The sequence below is a fragment of the Vanellus vanellus genome (assembly GCF_965231255.1).
Source record: "Vanellus vanellus genome assembly, chromosome: 14".
Lineage (NCBI taxonomy): Eukaryota > Metazoa > Chordata > Aves > Charadriiformes > Charadriidae > Vanellus > Vanellus vanellus.
Window position 1 is genome coordinate 14,077,269 of NC_138919.1, and position 17,724 is coordinate 14,094,992.

General features: G+C 47.6%; 1 protein-coding gene across 1 annotated transcript in view; it reads left to right on the top strand.

Moving 5' to 3' along the window:
• Nucleotides 1-17,724, top strand: part of CACNA1H (calcium voltage-gated channel subunit alpha1 H) — a 257,797-nt gene that overhangs the window by 144,691 nt on the left and 95,382 nt on the right. The window contains exons 6-7 of the mRNA XM_082490356.1: nt 22-181; nt 9,749-10,064. Coding sequence (XP_082346482.1) covers nt 22-181; nt 9,749-10,064 — 476 coding nt within the window. The remainder of the gene's footprint in view (nt 1-21; nt 182-9,748; nt 10,065-17,724) is intronic.

Genomic DNA, 17,724 nt, shown 5'->3' on the forward strand with positions numbered 1-17,724 from the left:
GTTTTCTCCTTCTCCCCACAGGTATGCGAATACTCGTCACCCTGCTGTTAGATACTCTGCCTATGTTAGGCAACGTCCTCCTCTTGTGCTTCTTTGTCTTCTTCATTTTTGGGATTGTTGGTGTGCAGCTCTGGGCAGGGCTGCTGAGAAACAGGTGTTTCCTGGACAAGAATTTTGCAATGTAAGTACAGCAAAAATAAAAAATATCTCCACCTTTTCTTCTTTCCTCCCTCTCCCCTGCTGGAGAAGTCCCGGTGGTCAGCAGGGGGAGCGTCCAGCCGGGGTGCAGCCGGGGCCGCATCCAGCAGCGTGTGGATGAGAGCGTGGTGGGACCGTGCCGCACAGCTGCAATGGCAGCTCTAAACAGGGCCGTCATCTTGATTCACAAGGTTGTCGGCCTCAGGACTCCAAGTCTGGCTTGGTACTTTTTTTTTTTAATGAAAAAAAAAAAAACAACCCACTTTTCAGCAGGTTTCCGAGGGTTTGGAGTGGCTTTCTCATGTTTTTCCTCGCACATGAAGGACAAGGATGTTAGAGGTTTGGATTATCTCTGTCTGAGGAAGCTGAGATCCCTGACTCGGGGAATTTAAGGATTTAGAACAAACAAAAGCATTACAGCTCTCCTAAAATTGCCGGTTCCCAAAACTGTACAGGTCTGGGAGGTCACTTAGCACACCACGCCACCTGGCAGGGGGTTGATGAGATGTTCCGCACTGTGGTACAGACAGCCCCCATGGAGATGCTGCTGAATCTTGGTAGGTGTATTAAGATAAGAAGGTTGATGTGAAAGGCATTAAAGACATTTGTATACTGCTCTTAGTCTGGCACAGGCCTCAGGGATGGGCAGCACATTTGATCACCTGCTCTTTTTGGTTCTTCCAAGCTAGGCAGTTGCATGGACCAGCATCCCTGCCAGGCGCTCGGGGTGCTAATAGGCCTTAATTGCCCTGATGAGCCTCACCTGAGACCCACACCCTACCCATGGCTCAGGAGCTCTATTTAAGCTCAGCCTGTGGCCCTCAGTCCTGGTTTGAGCTGTGCTGTTGGTGTGCCTCTCTGCAGCTCTGTTTGCTCCTGATTTCTTTGGCTCCTGCCTTAGTTCCCTGGATGGGTCCTGGCTCTGGTTCATCATTTGCCATGTCTTGGGCTTTGAATGGACCCTGCTGCTAGCCCTGAGCTCTGCCTGCTGGGTTCAGACTCTGTCTATCCATGTGCTGCTGGTGCCGGGATGACCCTTGGCTCCTGGCTCATCCCCTGCCGTGGGACACGTCCCTGCTCTCGCTGCTGCCCAGCAGTCCCTCGGCATCATACTGAGCTTGGGCTATTCTGCACTTGTCCCTTCAGAGGTGCTGTGTAAGGGCACAACAAAAGGATTGAAACCAAATGCAGCCCGCCAGCTTCCACAGAAAAGGGAGGTGTGCCTGGGAAAGTCCTTCTGAAGGGCTCCTGTCAGAGACTGCTGGAGATCTCAGAGGTGAGGAAATGCCGGAGACTGGCTAATCGGGGCAACTCTAGCTCTGTAAGAGAAGATAGAGCCTGTAATTATATCTGTTTGTAATCATCTGCTGTCTACAACTTGTATTGTGTCTGGAAGACAAGCAGAGATTATCTCTCAGCTCTACCCCAGGTCCTGTTCCTGCCTCTCACTGATTAGTCCTGTGGCTTTCGGCTCTCTGAGCCTGTCTCTCTGCTGCAGACCATCTCTGATGGCACTTACTCATCCCATCAGAGATGCTGAAAGGCAGAAAATCAATGATTCTGCCGTGTGCGCTTCTGCTCCTGCATCCTGATGCTCCAACCTTGCAAGCTCTCTCCTGCACCCACAGCAGGTATTTGCCGGTCACCGAGACCCGCTGTCACTCAGAGTAACTCCTGAGCTGTCTTTAAAAAGCCCAAAAAGCGGTGTTAAAGCTGTTCTGGGGTGGCCCCGTTGCACGGGGCAGGCACGGTGCGCAGGCAGTGCTTTGAGCACAAGGAGCGCAGAGCTGTAATTAGCTTCGGCGAGTCCCTCTCATCTCTTTGACCAGGTTTCTAAAATGCTGTGTGATTTCCTGCAAAGTGGAGCTTTTAAAATTAACCACAGGGGAGACGTTTGCTAAGTAGAGATATTAAGCAGCCCAGGGAAAGCGGGCTGTTATGTAATGGCCATTAGCAGCATCAAAGGCGTCGCAGGATTTTCTTATCAGGGTCCCGGTCCGGGTCACTGAAGGCAAAATCGGGCTCCCTGTGCTAAGCCTCGGGGTCTGTGTTTGAAGAGGCAAGAGGTTTATAAGAGATCTTCTCCTTCCCGCATCACCGCAGCTCTGCCCTGGTTCCTGGGTCCCTCCCAGCAGCAGGTAGTGGTGAATTGGGGTGGCTGTGGGCTATCCATTGCCTGTGCCCGAGTCTTGTCGCTTGATGCGGTGTGCTCGGGGATATTGTGAACAAAGTTATAGCATTCCAGAGAAATTTGGAGAAACAAGGTTTCTGGCATGCCCGTGTGGCAGCTCTGTTGCAGGACAGGGCTACTCCAGCTCTGCTGGTCCCAGTATCAGCGTAACAAATGCAAGTTGCTCTGGTACCATCACCCAGACTGAAGGTACTGTCTTGGTCTGTGTTTTGCTGGGTTAGCTTTAGACCCGAGACACATGGCTGCAAAGAACCAGTCTCTCCATTTCCAGCTAGAAGCTATCCCAGGTTGATTGGAGCGTGGTGTGAAGGTTTTGGGGAATCCGGATGAAACTATTCCCATCTTTTCTGTCATTCCTGATTCATTCTCCTGAATCCATAGTTCCAGCCATCAGGCTGTAGTTCACCCCTGTAGCGGTCTTAACACCCCAACAGCAAGTTACGTAGGGAGAAAAGGCAGGGAGTGACTTCGGTGGGGCAGTAACAGGGAAAACACTTCAGGGTTACATCATTCTGTTACTGTAAAGGGCTAAAAAAATACAGCACTGGGCCCAAACCAGCAGGCCCTGCTGACCAGCAGCAACGTGCCATCTGCCCACAGGAAAGTGCAGAGATACAGGCGAAGTCAAGCCCAGGGTTGGACTGGAGAGGGTCCATTGCTCTGTGTCCTCGTGATCGGCACCAGTGCTGGAGAGCCCTGACCTTCCGTCCCCTTCCAGGGAGAGCTGCCAAAGACAACAAACCCAACAAAAGAAGCTTCACACAGGGGATGCAGGATTAAAGTTAAGCTCTGGGTTTGGTTAGAAGTAAACAGAATAGAGCTCTGTGGGAAAGGGGGGATGAGATTCTGGTTATTTAGGTTTGTCTGCCAAGTCCCACTAAATCCCAGTGGTGTTGTCCTCAGCCTAAAATAGTGTTTACCAGCTGTTCAGCAGGGGCTGGAGGATGGACAGGCATGCTGTGCACCTGGGTTGGGGCTGAGCAGATGATGGTCCTGTTCAGATTTTCCTTACTGCCCTGTAAAGGGGAAGACCTGAGTTATTGGCAGGACTCACCTTGGTGATGGTGTCAAACCCTCCCAGCTGAAACCAGAACTGGCTTTAAAGCGAGGGTGAGCATCTGAAGGCAATCCAGGGTGCCAAGCAGGGAAAGGTCATAGCCCCAGAGCTTTTCTGGAGTAAAGCAAGTGTAAGCGAGCTCAGGACTGATGCTTCAAATATAGTTTCTTATCTGCTGCGTGCTTTTTTGCACACTCGCTTCCAGCAGCTTTCTGGGCCATTCAACTTTACAGCAGGCATCAGTTGGAAGAAGTGACTTTGATTTCGCCATCATCCTTCCTGTGGAAACCTTTTCTTTTAAATCCCCCTTGAAAGTTGGCTGCTTCAAGTAAAGAAACTATTTTTAAATATAGTACATTCTGATAAAAATGTGGGGACTTCTTTGAGGTGCACTGGAAATAACTGCTTTGTCTTTTGCTTTGAAAATTGCACTGTTGTCAATGCTGGAAGGAGGTTGTTTTATTAAGGACTCTCTTTTAGTAGTGACTTTGAAGGAACTACAGGTAGTCACTGGGCTGTTGCAGTAGCGAATTGGCAAGCAATAAACTGGAGTGGGTCACTGCTGTTCAGGACACGTGAGAAGCCGTCAGTCCCCAGCCAGCCCTGGAGACCAGAGTGGTGCTTCAGAGGTCTCTGGTGGTTCAGAAACCTCTTCAAATCCCGGGGGAGCTCTCTGGCCGGACTGTACTTCCCCTGGCATTGCACGGCAGTGGGGAACAGCAGTGCCGGGATGGTCTCCACCGCTATGTGAGCGAGTGCAGGAGATCCCTGACAGTAGGAGCTGGAGCGGGAATTTCACAAGAGCTTTTTGGTTGGTCTGGTCCAAGAGAAGGCGGCTCAGTATGCATGCGTGCGAAGGGCAAAGAGAAGCCAGCAGTTTATCTGGAAGATCTCCAGGATGTGTGTCTCCTCCACGAAGCCCTTCTGGCTCCCTCCTGCCATCATGAGCTGCTATCACTGTAAATAAAGTAATTGGGTCAGCCCCAGCTTGTCCTGGGTTGTTGCTGCTGGAGCTGCTCCTTACTTGTATGTTGTTATGTAGGAGAGCGTTTTCCCCCTCCTGGAGCCTTTTGAGGAACTCAGTGGGTTGGAAGTAGGAGAGGGGAGAGAGCTGTGAAGTGCTTTGTATTTATCTAATGCTGCAGGACAGTTATAATGTGAGCACTTCAGTCTTAATTAACTCCGTACCTGCTTAGCATTGTACCGCCTTTGGCTCCTTGGCTTTTGTAGAGCTGCGAGAAGGCGCAGACAGCCAAGGCAGACATTTCTGAGTTTGTCTGAAAGGTACTTCTGAGTTCTGCTTAATTGCTCCTCCTGGCATCACTCTGTGCTGAAACATTGGGTTGTCAGCAGGGTTTCCTCCAGAGAGCAACCCCCTCTGGAGGGAAGAGATCCTGCTTGGTGCTGAGTTTCCTCCACCTTTTCCCTTTCCTCTTTTGCCAAGAAGGTTGGATCAGATGATCCTTGAAGCCCCCTCCAACCTGGTATTATTCTAGGATTCCTCTGCTCCTCAGAAAGCTGTAGCAGGATTGTGCTCAGCGCACACACGCTGTACTCCAGCAGTTGTGGATGATGTCCTGCATGGGATGGTCGGGCTGCGAGGACTGAGCCTGGGGGAAGATGGAGCAGAGAATAATTGTTCAGCCTTCTTTGACATGGGAGAGGATGGACTTTCCTGCCCCAGCGTTGTCCTTCCTGCACATGAACATGCCCAGAGGAAGGAAAATGCATTGCAAAGCTGCTGCGGGCCCAGAGAAAGATGTGTACTGGGCAGCTGGCCGAGAAAGGGGTGTTAATCCTTTCTAATGTGATAACAAGATCCATTCTGCAGCTTAGTTTCTCATGTCTTTTCCCCAGAGCGCAAGGGTCTCGTGATTAGCGGGTTCATTACCATTAATAAGTTATTTGGACTATGGCTGTTGGCAAGTAACAAGGAAGTCGGATTGACCTTTCCTGCATGTGGAGGTAGATGGTCTTGGCAGAGCCGATTCATTTATTTTGTGGATATCGGGGATTCCCTCATTCTGCAGTGCTGCTGTTGCTCATCCTTGCTCTCCTTCCTTCTTTCCCCTTTTTGGTTTTGCCAGCAGGGTCATCAAGCAGAGGAATGAGAAAAAAGGTCTTAAATTTGCAGTGCTTGCTCTCAGTTGGTGTGTCCCTTCCGTGCTGTATTTGGTGATGGCACAGCATCGTGCAGGTCCCTCCCAGACGGATGGATGCTCATGGTGTCTCTGTGCCCAGGGCAGACGTGGAAGAGGGAAGGGCTTGAAGAGGGTTGGGCAGAAATTGGCCCCCATGTGACTGATTTTGGCCTGTCATAGGGAGGACTTTCTTTTAGCTCGTAAATGATTTGGGGGACAGTTGCAAAAATGAGCAAGGCAGAAAAAAGGGAGGATAAAATCAGTTAGGCAGCGGCAGAACCAAATCAAGCTTCATCCACCCTTCGCAGTCACGCTGTGCTTTGTTTTCCTAGTTTTATTTTCCTCCCACAGCCACCAAAGTGTGTCATTCTTTTGGTTCTCCAGAGGGTTTGTGCCCAGATATTTTTTTTTTTTCTACGCAGCTTATTAGATGACAGCCCAGGGCGCTGTGTCTGCAGGCAGTTTTTTCTCCTTCAGCCCAAGGCTTCCTAAATGGTGACTCATGGGAAACATGCAGCCTCTCAAATCTGTATGTGGCTCATTACGGGCCTTTCGAGTTGAAATGTGTAGCGAATAGAGAAGTGTTGCACGGGAAGAGGATTGATCCCGTAGGTCCCCAGCCTGCTTGTGTTCCTTCCCTCCGGTGAAACTGGGTGCACGGGCTCCAGCAGAATTGGCTGGCACACCGCTCTCTGGCGAACTGTCTCCCTGTCCAGCTTGCCCAGCGGGGTTGGACATATCAGGAGATCAGAGATCAGCTCTGGGGGCTGAAATAGAGATGATTAATTTGGGACAATGAACACGTATCGGAGTCCAGCAGCTGGGAGGGCAGGCAGCTGCCGAGTCGCGTGTAGCGCTGGATGTTGTGTATATTGTGCTGTGGTGGGAGAGAGGGCTCACAGGGGAGCTTGGGTGTGAGGCTGGAGTGGAGGGAGCATCACGCTGATGCCTCAGCCGCTCTGCCTGAGCACTTCTTCCATGGTCAGTGTTCTTGGAACGGGCGTGTGTGTCTGCATCTAAACACGAAACTGCTCCCAAGGAAGGAGCTTGTGCAGCCATAGCTCCTAATTACACAATCATCCCTCCAGATGGTCCATCTCCCTCTGCAAGTCCAGCTTCGCTCTGGGTAGAATCCTAATTACACTGGCCCGTGAGCTGCAGTGTGCTGAGCCTTCCTGTCCTGCCCACTGCCAAAAGGTGTTTGTGATCAGGAAACTCCTGCTGCTGGTGTTGTGCTGGGGTGTTGCTTCCAGGGTGGTGAAGGAAATAAGTATTTGCTGAGTGTCACAGCTCCACCTGGCTCTGCAGCAAGTTTTCCTGGAGGATCAGTTGTAGTTTGGAAGCGTATGTCACCAGAGTGGCACATCCAGATCAAAGAGCCTCGGTCAGCATTGTTTGAAGGGGAATGAGAAAGAGCAAGGGATGTTCCCAAGGTCATACAGGGTTGTTGCAGTGCTGGGAGTTCAATGTGTAGTTTCAGGGTTGCACGTTACTGTCCGAGACTCACCTCTGGCTGTGTCTGCTGCAAGCACCAGGTTTGGGCTTCGAGCTGCCGGGACGGACAAAGTTTTGAGTTTGCATGACTTGTCACATTGGGGATTTGAGAACTGCAGAGATCTCTTGAGCCTGAGCTGGAGGTCTCCGGTGCTTTGATGAGAAGGGAGCAAATGAGACCTCTCCTGCCATCATCTTAGGAACTTAGAGCAGCTCTCTGCCTGTAACCCATGAAGTCCTCTTTTCAAGAGAGGTGAAGTCAGCGCCAGGGAAGCCGGTCAGACCCAGAGTCCCGTGGCCGTGCTACTTTGCTGTATCCGGCAGTGCACAGTGTAGTCCAGGCTTGGTCTGGGCTCTGGGGGTGTTAGACCCCAGTCACCACCACAGGTGTGGAAAGCTCTGATCTGGTTGTGGAGTCTCCTTCTCTGGAGACATTCAAAACTCGCCTGGACACCTTCCTGTGCAACCTCGTCTAGGTGTTCCTGCTCCGACAGGGGGATTGGACTAGATGATCTTTTGAGGTCCCTTCCAATCCCTACCATACTGTGATACTGTGATACTGTGATCCCAATGTCCCGTTTGAAAGACTTCAAAGCTACTGAGCACCTGCTATTGAGTTCCCTGGGAGGAGCCTAATGAGACACGCACCCATGACCTCTCTAACCTGGAGGTTTTAGAAGAAAATGTCCTTCCTGAGGCTGGTGGGGCTGAGATGGCTCTGCCCTGGGCTGCGTCATGTCTCATGGAGGTGCAGAGCCCTCCCAGCACCTCCCTGGGTGAGCAGGCTGAGGCAGGCACTGTGGCTGTAGGCAGAGATGTCCCAGGCGGGTGGGGTCCCCACCACATCTATTTGAGGGTGCAGGAGCCCTTCACATCCAAACCGAATTCCTCTCAGCATACCCACTGAGGCCAAAACAGAGCTGCCAGGGCTCTGCCTGCCACTTGCGAGTGAGCAGAAGTCACTTCTCCGGTGTCTTGTCTCCTCCTCCCTCTGTTTCTTCTCTCAAGTTCCCCAGCTGTCTTTGCCCACAGTCTGGAGCACTCCCAGACACATCCCTGCGCCTCGGTGCGTTTTCATCCCTCGCAAGCCTCCGCAGTACCCCCCTCTGCGTGACAAACTCTGCTGGTTGTAGTGTCTGATCTTTTAGCAAACACTGTGCTAGCGTAGCACTCAGCCTTTTCTTCAGCTTGTTTTATATGGAAATTTCCTCCGAAGCGAAACCAATTCGTGGGAGGGGAAGGAGAAGGCTTTTAGGCAGTCCTGGAGGAAAAACATTTTTCAAGTTTCTTCCTTGTCTCTTGAATCTAAGGCATAGAAACTGGGAGGAAGATAGTACAGGTTTGTCTAGAGGTGTGGGAACACTGCAGTGGGAGGGCAGTATCTGGTGAATACATTTAACCACCAGTGAACAGCAGTTCCTTTCGCTTGCTCCTCTTGCCTATCCCTGAAGCTGGGTGAACCCTCAACACCCATCTCAAGTAATTCACTGATGGAGGAGAACCAGATTCCCCAGGAAAGTTGTTCGGGGTTAATTTCCCCTCCGCTCTGCCCTGCAGCAATTGCTCTCTCCTTAAAATGCAGTTGCTGAGTGACTCTTGCTTCACTGAAGATTTTGGGGAGCAATTTCAAGCAATTGGCTGGAATAGTGCTAGTTTAGCACTCATTACAGCCAAATTTATTCAACAGTTAGGTACATTTAGAAACAGATAAAAATACAGCTGTCCTGTCTTGAAGAATTACCTGCTTATCTTCTGCCCACATCTCACTTGGTCATATAATTTGTGTGTTGCCTTTTCTCTTATCTCCTGACTGATTATATAGCGTCTTAGATCCCTGCGGCTCTGCACACAGCAGATAAAGTCAGCTCTAGGACTCTGCACCTTCTCATTTTGAGCAGTGCTTCAGCAGCGTGAGTGCCGGTGGGTCTCACTAACGCTAATCAAAGAGCGTGAAAAGTCCTGGGCTCTGGTCGCTCGCCGATCTGCCCCAGAGCACGGCTTGGGAAAAGGCACATCCCTGCCATGCTGCAATTAGGGCACTTGCTTATCTGAGCTGTAACAGAACCATAAACTTTATCCAGGGCAATTAAATCAGATATGCAGTAAGCATACAGTTCCTATTAATGTGGGCTCTTTCTTTTCTTATGTAAGTACAGAAGGAATTTGAGATGGGCTGTGGCTCAGCCTCTCCGTGTTAAAGTTCAGCTCACTCATCCTGGAGAGGTGCTGGCGGGCAAATTTATTGGAAAGCTGCTTTGCCATCAGCTTTTCTGAAGCATGTTCTGAGCATCAGAAGAGGGATCTTAAAATCTTTAGATGGAAGCACAAAATTCCCTAGGTTTTGGGGAAGCACCTGACCTGCTGGGGTTTTTCTCTCTGTACCCTCTCATCTCAACTTTCAGCTGCCCTGTTCGCTTGGGAAAGCTCGGGCTGATCTTTAACTGAGAGATCACTGGTGCCTTACGGGATGCTGTAAGCAAAAAGCTTTGTGGACGAAGGTAAGGGCTGATATACCTCAAGTGTGACTTGCTGTTCCCGGTCTGATGGGGCTGAAGGGCAAAGGAGAAGGAACGCACCCAAACCAGGGACGGGAACCAGCATCTTTTGCTGCTGCTGAAACAAGGGGTGCATCACTTGTCCTCATTCTTCTCTTTCTTCCCCCTCCAGGACATACAACCTTACTTTCCTGCATCCGTACTACCGGACAGACGAAGCAGAGGAGAATCCATTCATCTGCTCATCGCATCGTGAAAACGGCATGCAGAAATGCTCCAACATCCCAAACAGGAGGGAGTACAAGGTGGAGTGCACCTTGAGCATGGACTCCTACACCCCAAGTTTATACAACCCTGACTTCAGCAGCAGGAACGCCTGCATAAACTGGAACCAGTATTACAACGTATGCATGGCAGGGGACGTAAACCCACACAACGGAGCTATCAATTTTGATAATATTGGATATGCCTGGATAGCTATTTTTCAGGTACGATTCTCCTAAAGATTTTTCTGTTTCTTTTTGTTTTGTCATCTTTTGCTTGGGAAGGTTTTGATAGATGCATCAGAGGAGAAAGCAATTTATCGGCATCTGCGTGAAACTGCAAATAAAGACACATCGAGTAAATGAATCGGACCATAACCTGCACAAATGTTGCAAGAGAGCATTTGGAGAGAACAGCCATTTTTTCCAGTGCGTTTTAGAAGAGGGGGAGAATACTTCTTGAGGCAGACAAAAGCACTGTGAATCAGACCTGGACAAATCCCAGGGATTTTTGAGAGTTAGGGTCTATTTATTGCCACAGTATCAGGAAATGGAGAGCGTTGTCCAAGTCCTTAAGCAAAATTTAATATCATTCTAAAATGTAGGAACTAGCTCGATGGCGTGGTTTGGGCTTGATTCTAGAATTGCAGGGTTGTACTGATTAACAGTACGACTGGAGGGAGGAAGAAATAATCGTAATGGTCCATTCTGGCTGGAATACCTGTGAAGAGATACTACTTATGTGGAATTGGAGTCTCTCTTGATCCACACTATACAGCTCTTCACTAGAGACCAAAGTGCTTCTGACGCAGACTGGGGGGACCTTTACAGGTGACGCTCCAGCAAGTGAAGCATTTTCAAAGCATTTGTAGCTCTGGAACATTGGATAACTCACCTACACAGTTCAGAGGCTCTGCTCTCGTAGGGCTAGCCTATTTTAAATGATCCATGTACTCTTTTTCCGTTTTTAATTTGCACTTCCTGTTTTTAATACAGATTTCCCTATGCTTTTGGCTAAATGCCCTGTTTTATTTAGTCTTCCTGAAGTGTAGGTGACATCTATTCCTAAAGGAGAAGTTCCTTTAGTTCTGTTAATGATGAATAGCTACTCATTCAGAGCTCTAGATATCATTTATGAATTTCCTTCTAGTTTCATATTATAGTATGAACTTCATAACTTTCAGTTTTCATCTGGGAGTTGTAAAGGGGTGATTGCTTGCCCTGAGCATCTTGTTTGCTCTCATGCTGTTGCAGTAGCACGCCTTGAATCACACTGCTGCTGGTGTCAGAGGCTCAAAACCGACTCCAGAAGGGTTCAGACAGATCCCAAGTCTCTACTAAGCTATGTTTTTAAAAATGCTTTGGTTCTCTCCTGGAATTAGTATGTCGAGAGGCGCTGCCATAGTAATTTTGAATATTCCTGGCTGGTGGTGAGCGTTGCATAAAGGAAAGAGGGAAATCAAAGCGAGAATAGTAGATAAGTCTCTGGCTGCACTTGCATTCTCCTTTTTCTGCTCTCGTGTAGTTCTCTGACAGAGCTTGATGGATGTTCCCAGGAGGTCCCATCTGGCTCCCACCACGGGGCAGCAATGTTCTTACTGGAGAAAGGGCAGAGGGCAATGCCTTGCAGAGTGCCTGTGGTAGTGCACTGAAAACAAGCAGGTGCTTTTCGAGAGGTCCTGCTTTCTTTTTGCTTCCTGAGCTTTTTTGCAGGCTGCGGGTTTTCATTCCATGTTGGCATTTCATTTCCTCAGCCTGAAAAGGTACGGTTTTAAGCCAGGAAGAATAAACCAGCCACAGCAGAGGGTTCAACTGATTCCTTTGGGCAGAGCGGAGCGTCTGGCAAAGTTGGGTGTTGTATCCATAGATCATTTTGGCAGCTGCCAGGAGGTTTATGATTGGTTTTAGTGCTGCTTAGGCCATCCAAATGTTAAAGAGTATTTCAGCCAAAAACTCTTCTTACATCTTTATTCCTTTTAGAAGTAGGGCTCGCTTTTAGAAGCTGAAAAGAATATAACTCCAGGTAAAGAAGCAGCTGTTGGGAGTAAGGTGTGTGCTTAACTTTGATATGGAAAGAGGAAACCATTACTGCGAGAGGTTGGGTGCTCAATCAAAACAGTTGCTGTAAGCAGAGAACATTTAACAAATAAAGCTATTGAGTTGTACTCTCATTACATTTAATAGTTGAAGCTGGGTGCCACCGGGTCAGCAGTTAGATGACGCCTCAAAGTAAGCAGTGCAGAAAGTAGAACTGATGGGTTTAGTAGCTCAGCAGCTTCTCTGTGAATTGGTATTGAGTTACTGGGCAGAACGCGCTCTGCTGTGTTCTGGGTGAGACAGGTCCAACTGTCCTGATCCCTTCTGGAGAATAATGAATACGTGGCACTTTGCAAGAGTTACGATGGTGGACTGAACCTCAAGGTCTGGCAAGCCTCCAGTTTGCATAATGGCAATCTTGGGACTCAGCTGGATAGAGCATCCCTCATGATTTATCCCAAATGAGTTGGAAATCTAGCATGGTTTAAGAGCTGTCAGAAGGGATGTTGGTGAAATGAGCCCCACAGGCGAGATTTGGAAGGAAGCGTGCAAGCGCAGTGACTGCAAGTTGTGCCCAAGAGTTTCCAAGGGCAAGGTTTGATACTGTGCAGACTGCAAACAAACGAAACCAAAAGAGCATTTTGACAGGGAAATCTGAAGATGTCTACTCCAAAATGCCCTTGTGAATGGTGCGCCAAGGCGGGCGGCTAGCAGTATGGCCAAGCTCTTGAGGCAGCCAAGCTGAAAGACATTTAACTTCACGGTAGCCATCCTGAACTTGCGAGTAACCTGGCACGTGCCAGCGGGGCGTACCCAACAATGAAATGCGTTGTTGACCTTCCAAGCAGAAGAGTAAGTCAGAGGCATCAGGCATGAGAACCAACCTAGTGTAAATAATAAAATCTTAAAGCAATAAAGACGACGGCTGCGTCCATGGGTGTTTGAAAGGATAATAATTCCTTATGTAATCCTGCAAGTGATTCATGTTTTGATTCCCCTCATTTGTTGTGTAATAGGCTAATTCATGTATATATTTGTTACGAAGGCACGTTCAATGGCAAATTATGTGAACTAATTAGCTTATTACAAAATAAATGAAAGGAGATGGAACCTAAATTAACTGTGAGGTTTGGCATGATATAAAGATCCCTTTATTGCACATGAATTTCAGCCACAACAGTAAGAGCAGTAATTACAGGTATTGTCACACTGCAAATGATGAATTACCCACCTAACAAAGTCCAATTTAATTTGAATTACTGACAGTCTCAGTGCAACAACCAAAACACTGTCACCTTCCTAACCATTAGTCTGGGAGTGGCCAGGCCTGAACACAGAGACCCATTAAAACAAAAGGGGGTTGGATGGCTGGCGAGACACACAGTTTGAGAAGAAGAGACGATTTAGGCTACTTTGCAAACCACAAAACCATTGCTTGGATGATTTCATGTCTGACTTCCCGAAAAGTAAGGCCTAGAACAGCACTTTACATCAGGAGGCAATGCTTTTGGCAAAACCAGTGAGGGAAAGTTGAAGGAGCAGTAACATTCAGCTAGGCAGAACCAAGATGAGATGAAGGGAACAAGCTGTTCCTCCGTGCCTCCTTCCAGGGTGTAGTTGGAAGGACTGAACTTTGAGAGCAAATGTATAGGAAAAAATTACATAGACATTTCTGGAAATATCCATCCAATACAAGAGAAGATGAGCGTGGCGGTTCAGAGGGGCTCTGACACTGCTGGTGCTGGCTGAGTTACCTTTTCTGCAGCCTCTTCTTCACATGTTGTATTTCAGAAGTGGCTGCGTTTTCTAAGGGGCTCCCTTAATGAAAGACCCTCTTGAAATTAGTCCTTGGGTGCAGCTCTCAGATTCGTGATCCTGAAGGCTTATGTTATTCCGAGTGCATATTGCTTCTACAAGGTTTCGCTTAAGAAGACATCTCAGTTAACAAGTTAATCAAGTCATACAAGTAACACATCTCTGGCCCATCATCAGAAGGCCCTAGCGAGGGAATTCTCAGAGGAGACAGTTTTGCATTCAGCAGCCCCTTTGCTGCTGTCAGGAGGGAAGAAAAAAAAAAAAAAAAAAAAAGCCTGGTTGTGTTCACGAGAGCTGAAGACAGCCCAGCAGGCACACGACATGATAAGAATGCCCAAGAAAGCAAAAGCTGAATCACCTTCTGAAGAAAGATGTCTGGAAATACAGCAGCATTAAAGCAACTGTCAGCAGCAGCGAGAGTTCAAGGTGTTCCCTTGATAGGGTGCTTAGATGGAGAACAACTCTTTGCACGTGGTCTCACCAAAGCGAGGAGTACGTTACAGCCACAAAGGGGTGGGTTACCAGCTCAGGAGAGAAGTTCAGGGTGGGAAAGTGGGGGGAGCTGATGCCACCCACTTCTTCCTTCGTTTGTCCTTTGGCGGATACTTTAGTCCAAAAGCGATGGCAGGCTGCCTGAGCAGGTACGACAGCTGGCACTGACAGCCGTATGCTGCAGGCCACCTGCCGAAATAGCCCTTTTGTTTGGATGTGAAGTTACCTCTTCTGTGCTCTAGCTTGTCAGAAAAGCCCCTGGGAGCTTGTGTGAGCTATCTCAATCCAATCAAGGATTTAGTCATTCTGACCCTGCGTTACGGGCTGACGAGGAGCTTGTTTTGTCTCCGTGTTGCTGACTCAGCTTCTGCCAGGACCTGCGCCCCTGTGAGCTGAGCCTGTAGATGGGCCGGCTGAGAAGGTACAGAGCTTGAGGGGTGATGTCAGGTTTGGAAAGAGGAAGGTTCATTTTTCTCATTTCACCATTGTTTGGTGCCCTGATGTGTTCCACAGCTGTTGCCCACTTCACATGTTTTTCAGCCTCTGTACATCATGGTTGAAATCCTTCCCTGAGGATTTCTCACTTGCCTGGAAATCTTTCAGCTAAATCCATAATGGGGACCATATCTTCGGTTTGAGTTAAAGGAAAAATGACACGCACTTCAATGCACCACTTCTATGACCAAATGCAAGAACGAGCTTGGAGTTGCTCCTCATCCATGCTGTCACTCAGTTAAGAAAAGATCTCGTTTGAGGAGACAAGATCTGAAGCTCTAACGTTGCTTTCCCTTACAGTAAGCACAAACCTCCACCCTGGAACCTACTGGCAGAACAGAAGTGGCAGAGTCATTCCTCTTGGTTCCTACCCACACATCTTCTTAGCTGGGCTGTTACTCAGATGGATATTAATAGGGACCGTTTGGGGGCCTGCTTCTCTTGTGTTGTTGCTGGGACCTCAGAGTACTTCATGTTCCTTACAAAATGAAAACTCAGGAATGGTTACCCCAATGTCTCAAGAGTATCGTACCCAAGACGGTACCAATACACTTGCTTGCGTGTCTGCTCCAACCCCTGTTCTTCCACTTTCAGTGGTCTTAAATATTTTGGGGAACAGCCAAAAGGCACACTGAGGCACAAGGAAGTGAAAGATCCTCAAGCTTCCAACTCCAATTGTATTTGTGTGTGCAACATGTAGTTTTGTGGGCCATGTTTTTCAGAAGCAGCTGTCACACTGGGTGCCCGTGTTTTCAGAGTTCATTGGGTAGATAATTTTTTGGCCAAAAGGACTATTTTTTTTGTCAAATGGTTCATTCTTTAAACTGAAGGTATGCGTCAACAATGCTTATCTGTGCTGAATTTGGCAGGAAAAGAGTTCTAAGCTTTTCATTTCCACTGCTTTAAGATGATGCTTTGTCACTAGACTTGAATTTGGTTTGGATCACCAAAAATATTTCACTCTAAATAATGGGGTTTGAGTTTTATTGGTGTTGCTTTTTTTTTTTTTTTTTAATTTGGTTGGCCAAATAAACATAGTTTTCTGCATTTGAAGAGCTTTCATGCTAAATACCCAATCTAAAAATATCCAGCCCCTTTAAAGCATCTCAGAGCTTGCTTCCAAGAGGATTAGTTACTTTTGAAAAACCTCCTTCATCTAGAAGGAATCATTCCATAGAGCACAAGTCAGAGATGTCATCCTGGTTCCAGGTCTGGGTCCGCTAGCCTGTGGGAGGTATTGGAGGGACCCAGTGTGGCACAGAAACCTGCTGCAAACTCTGTAGCTTTGGAAGGGTTTCATCCTCCCTCAATCACAGATTCTTTTATCCAGAGCAGAAACAGGGGTGCCTGCAGCAAGCCATGGCCTAATCTGGAATCCAGTTAAGCGATGAAAAAGCCTCTGGTCTTGAGGTGCATCAACAATTCTTACAGGGAAATCTTAACCCCTCCACTCTGATTAGTGTGAATGGGTAAAGCTTAGACACCTGAAATGTGTTTTGTGTCATAGACCTTCACAGAGGGATGGTTGTTCTTGGAGCTGTGTACCCTTTGTCCCTAATAGTCTCTAATATACTTTGAAACAAGATGTTACAATGCAAATAACAAACCCCTTGCTTTTTCCATTTGGGACAATACCCCAAATTACTGCTGTGTTCCAGACGGTGGTGTCTGGAGAAGCAGTGCCATTCATATAATTGCTATATGGTACACTCATCTGTAAGCAAGGATCTCAGCCTGGCTTTGGTTCCCTTCTCATTGCAGACTCTTCATCTTTCAGCTTTGCTCTGCTATAAAACTCTGATTTATGGCACGCTCTATGATAATGGACTCGTTATTGCTGAAGCTAAACAGTTAAATACATTCCCTGTGCATAAGATACTTTACACAAACAATGAAGACGGAGGATAATTATCACAGTAAATCAGACCTCATGAATATGGACTGAGATGTGATTTGTTGTAAGCAGCAGTCATCTGAAATCGGTGATGTTTTTGCTGTCAGATGGGGATCTTGCGTTATTTAGTGTGAAACAGAGATGGCAACTAACCTTCCTTTTGTAGCACAAGTTGTTGAGTTTTTATGCCATTTTTAAGCCCGTAGATTCACTTTCACGAGGTTTTGGGTCCCCGATAACAGTATCAGTGACGTGCTCAAGTTTAACGCACACTGGCTGCACTCTGCTTTTCAAGAGCCGCGGAGCTGGCTGAGCTGGTAATGCTGACCAGATTATGTGGAACAAGTTTGAGAGGTCGCGAATCCAAAACAAATGCCAAGTTGCGCAGTTTCCTTTTATTTTCTGTTTTGCGGGGGCCGCTTTTCAGAGCAGATAGATGCATGCTTTGCAAGACTCTCAATTTATAAAGAAATGGCTAAAGTCCCTTTGCAAAGTAAGCAGGTCCTCGAAGTGAAAGAAAAAGCATCTGTTCAAAGGACATTACTCAGAATATAATAAAACCTGTTTTTCTGACCATGAGGTTACTTAACAACATGTGGCATGAGGAAATAATTAAAATTGTGAAGTTGGCTTCAAAAAGAGTGATTTGATTAGCTGCCAAGCACTCTGCATACGGAAAAAGAAGACTCCGTTATTCGCTGGGCAGTGCTTGCTAGCCAAATCGATACGCCCCAGAGGGCGGAATACATAGATAAGAGGCTTTCAGAAATGAATACTGAAGGCCTTTTAAAACTTACGGAGACCATCGTGGTAATTAATAGCTCTCACAATTTATATCATTTGATCTTGTCTTGATGAGGTTTATAAAAATAAAAACAAGCCAACCCTTGAAGTAGGGCCAGGGAAATGATGAGATAAAAAGTAAATAAACCCAAATAATGCTGGCAGTCTTCAGAGTTGCTGTTTGGCTCAGCATAATTGATTTTGATGCAGATAATGCCCATCTTGTCCCCAAAGAAACCAATTTAGGCCAAAGAAGAAGAGGCTGAGTGCAAATTATAGATGTCAATTAAGATGAAAATTTCAAATGGCTTGGAAACACTTGGGTTTCTCTATATCTCTATCTTCTCCGGCTTCGGCCAGGCACGGAGT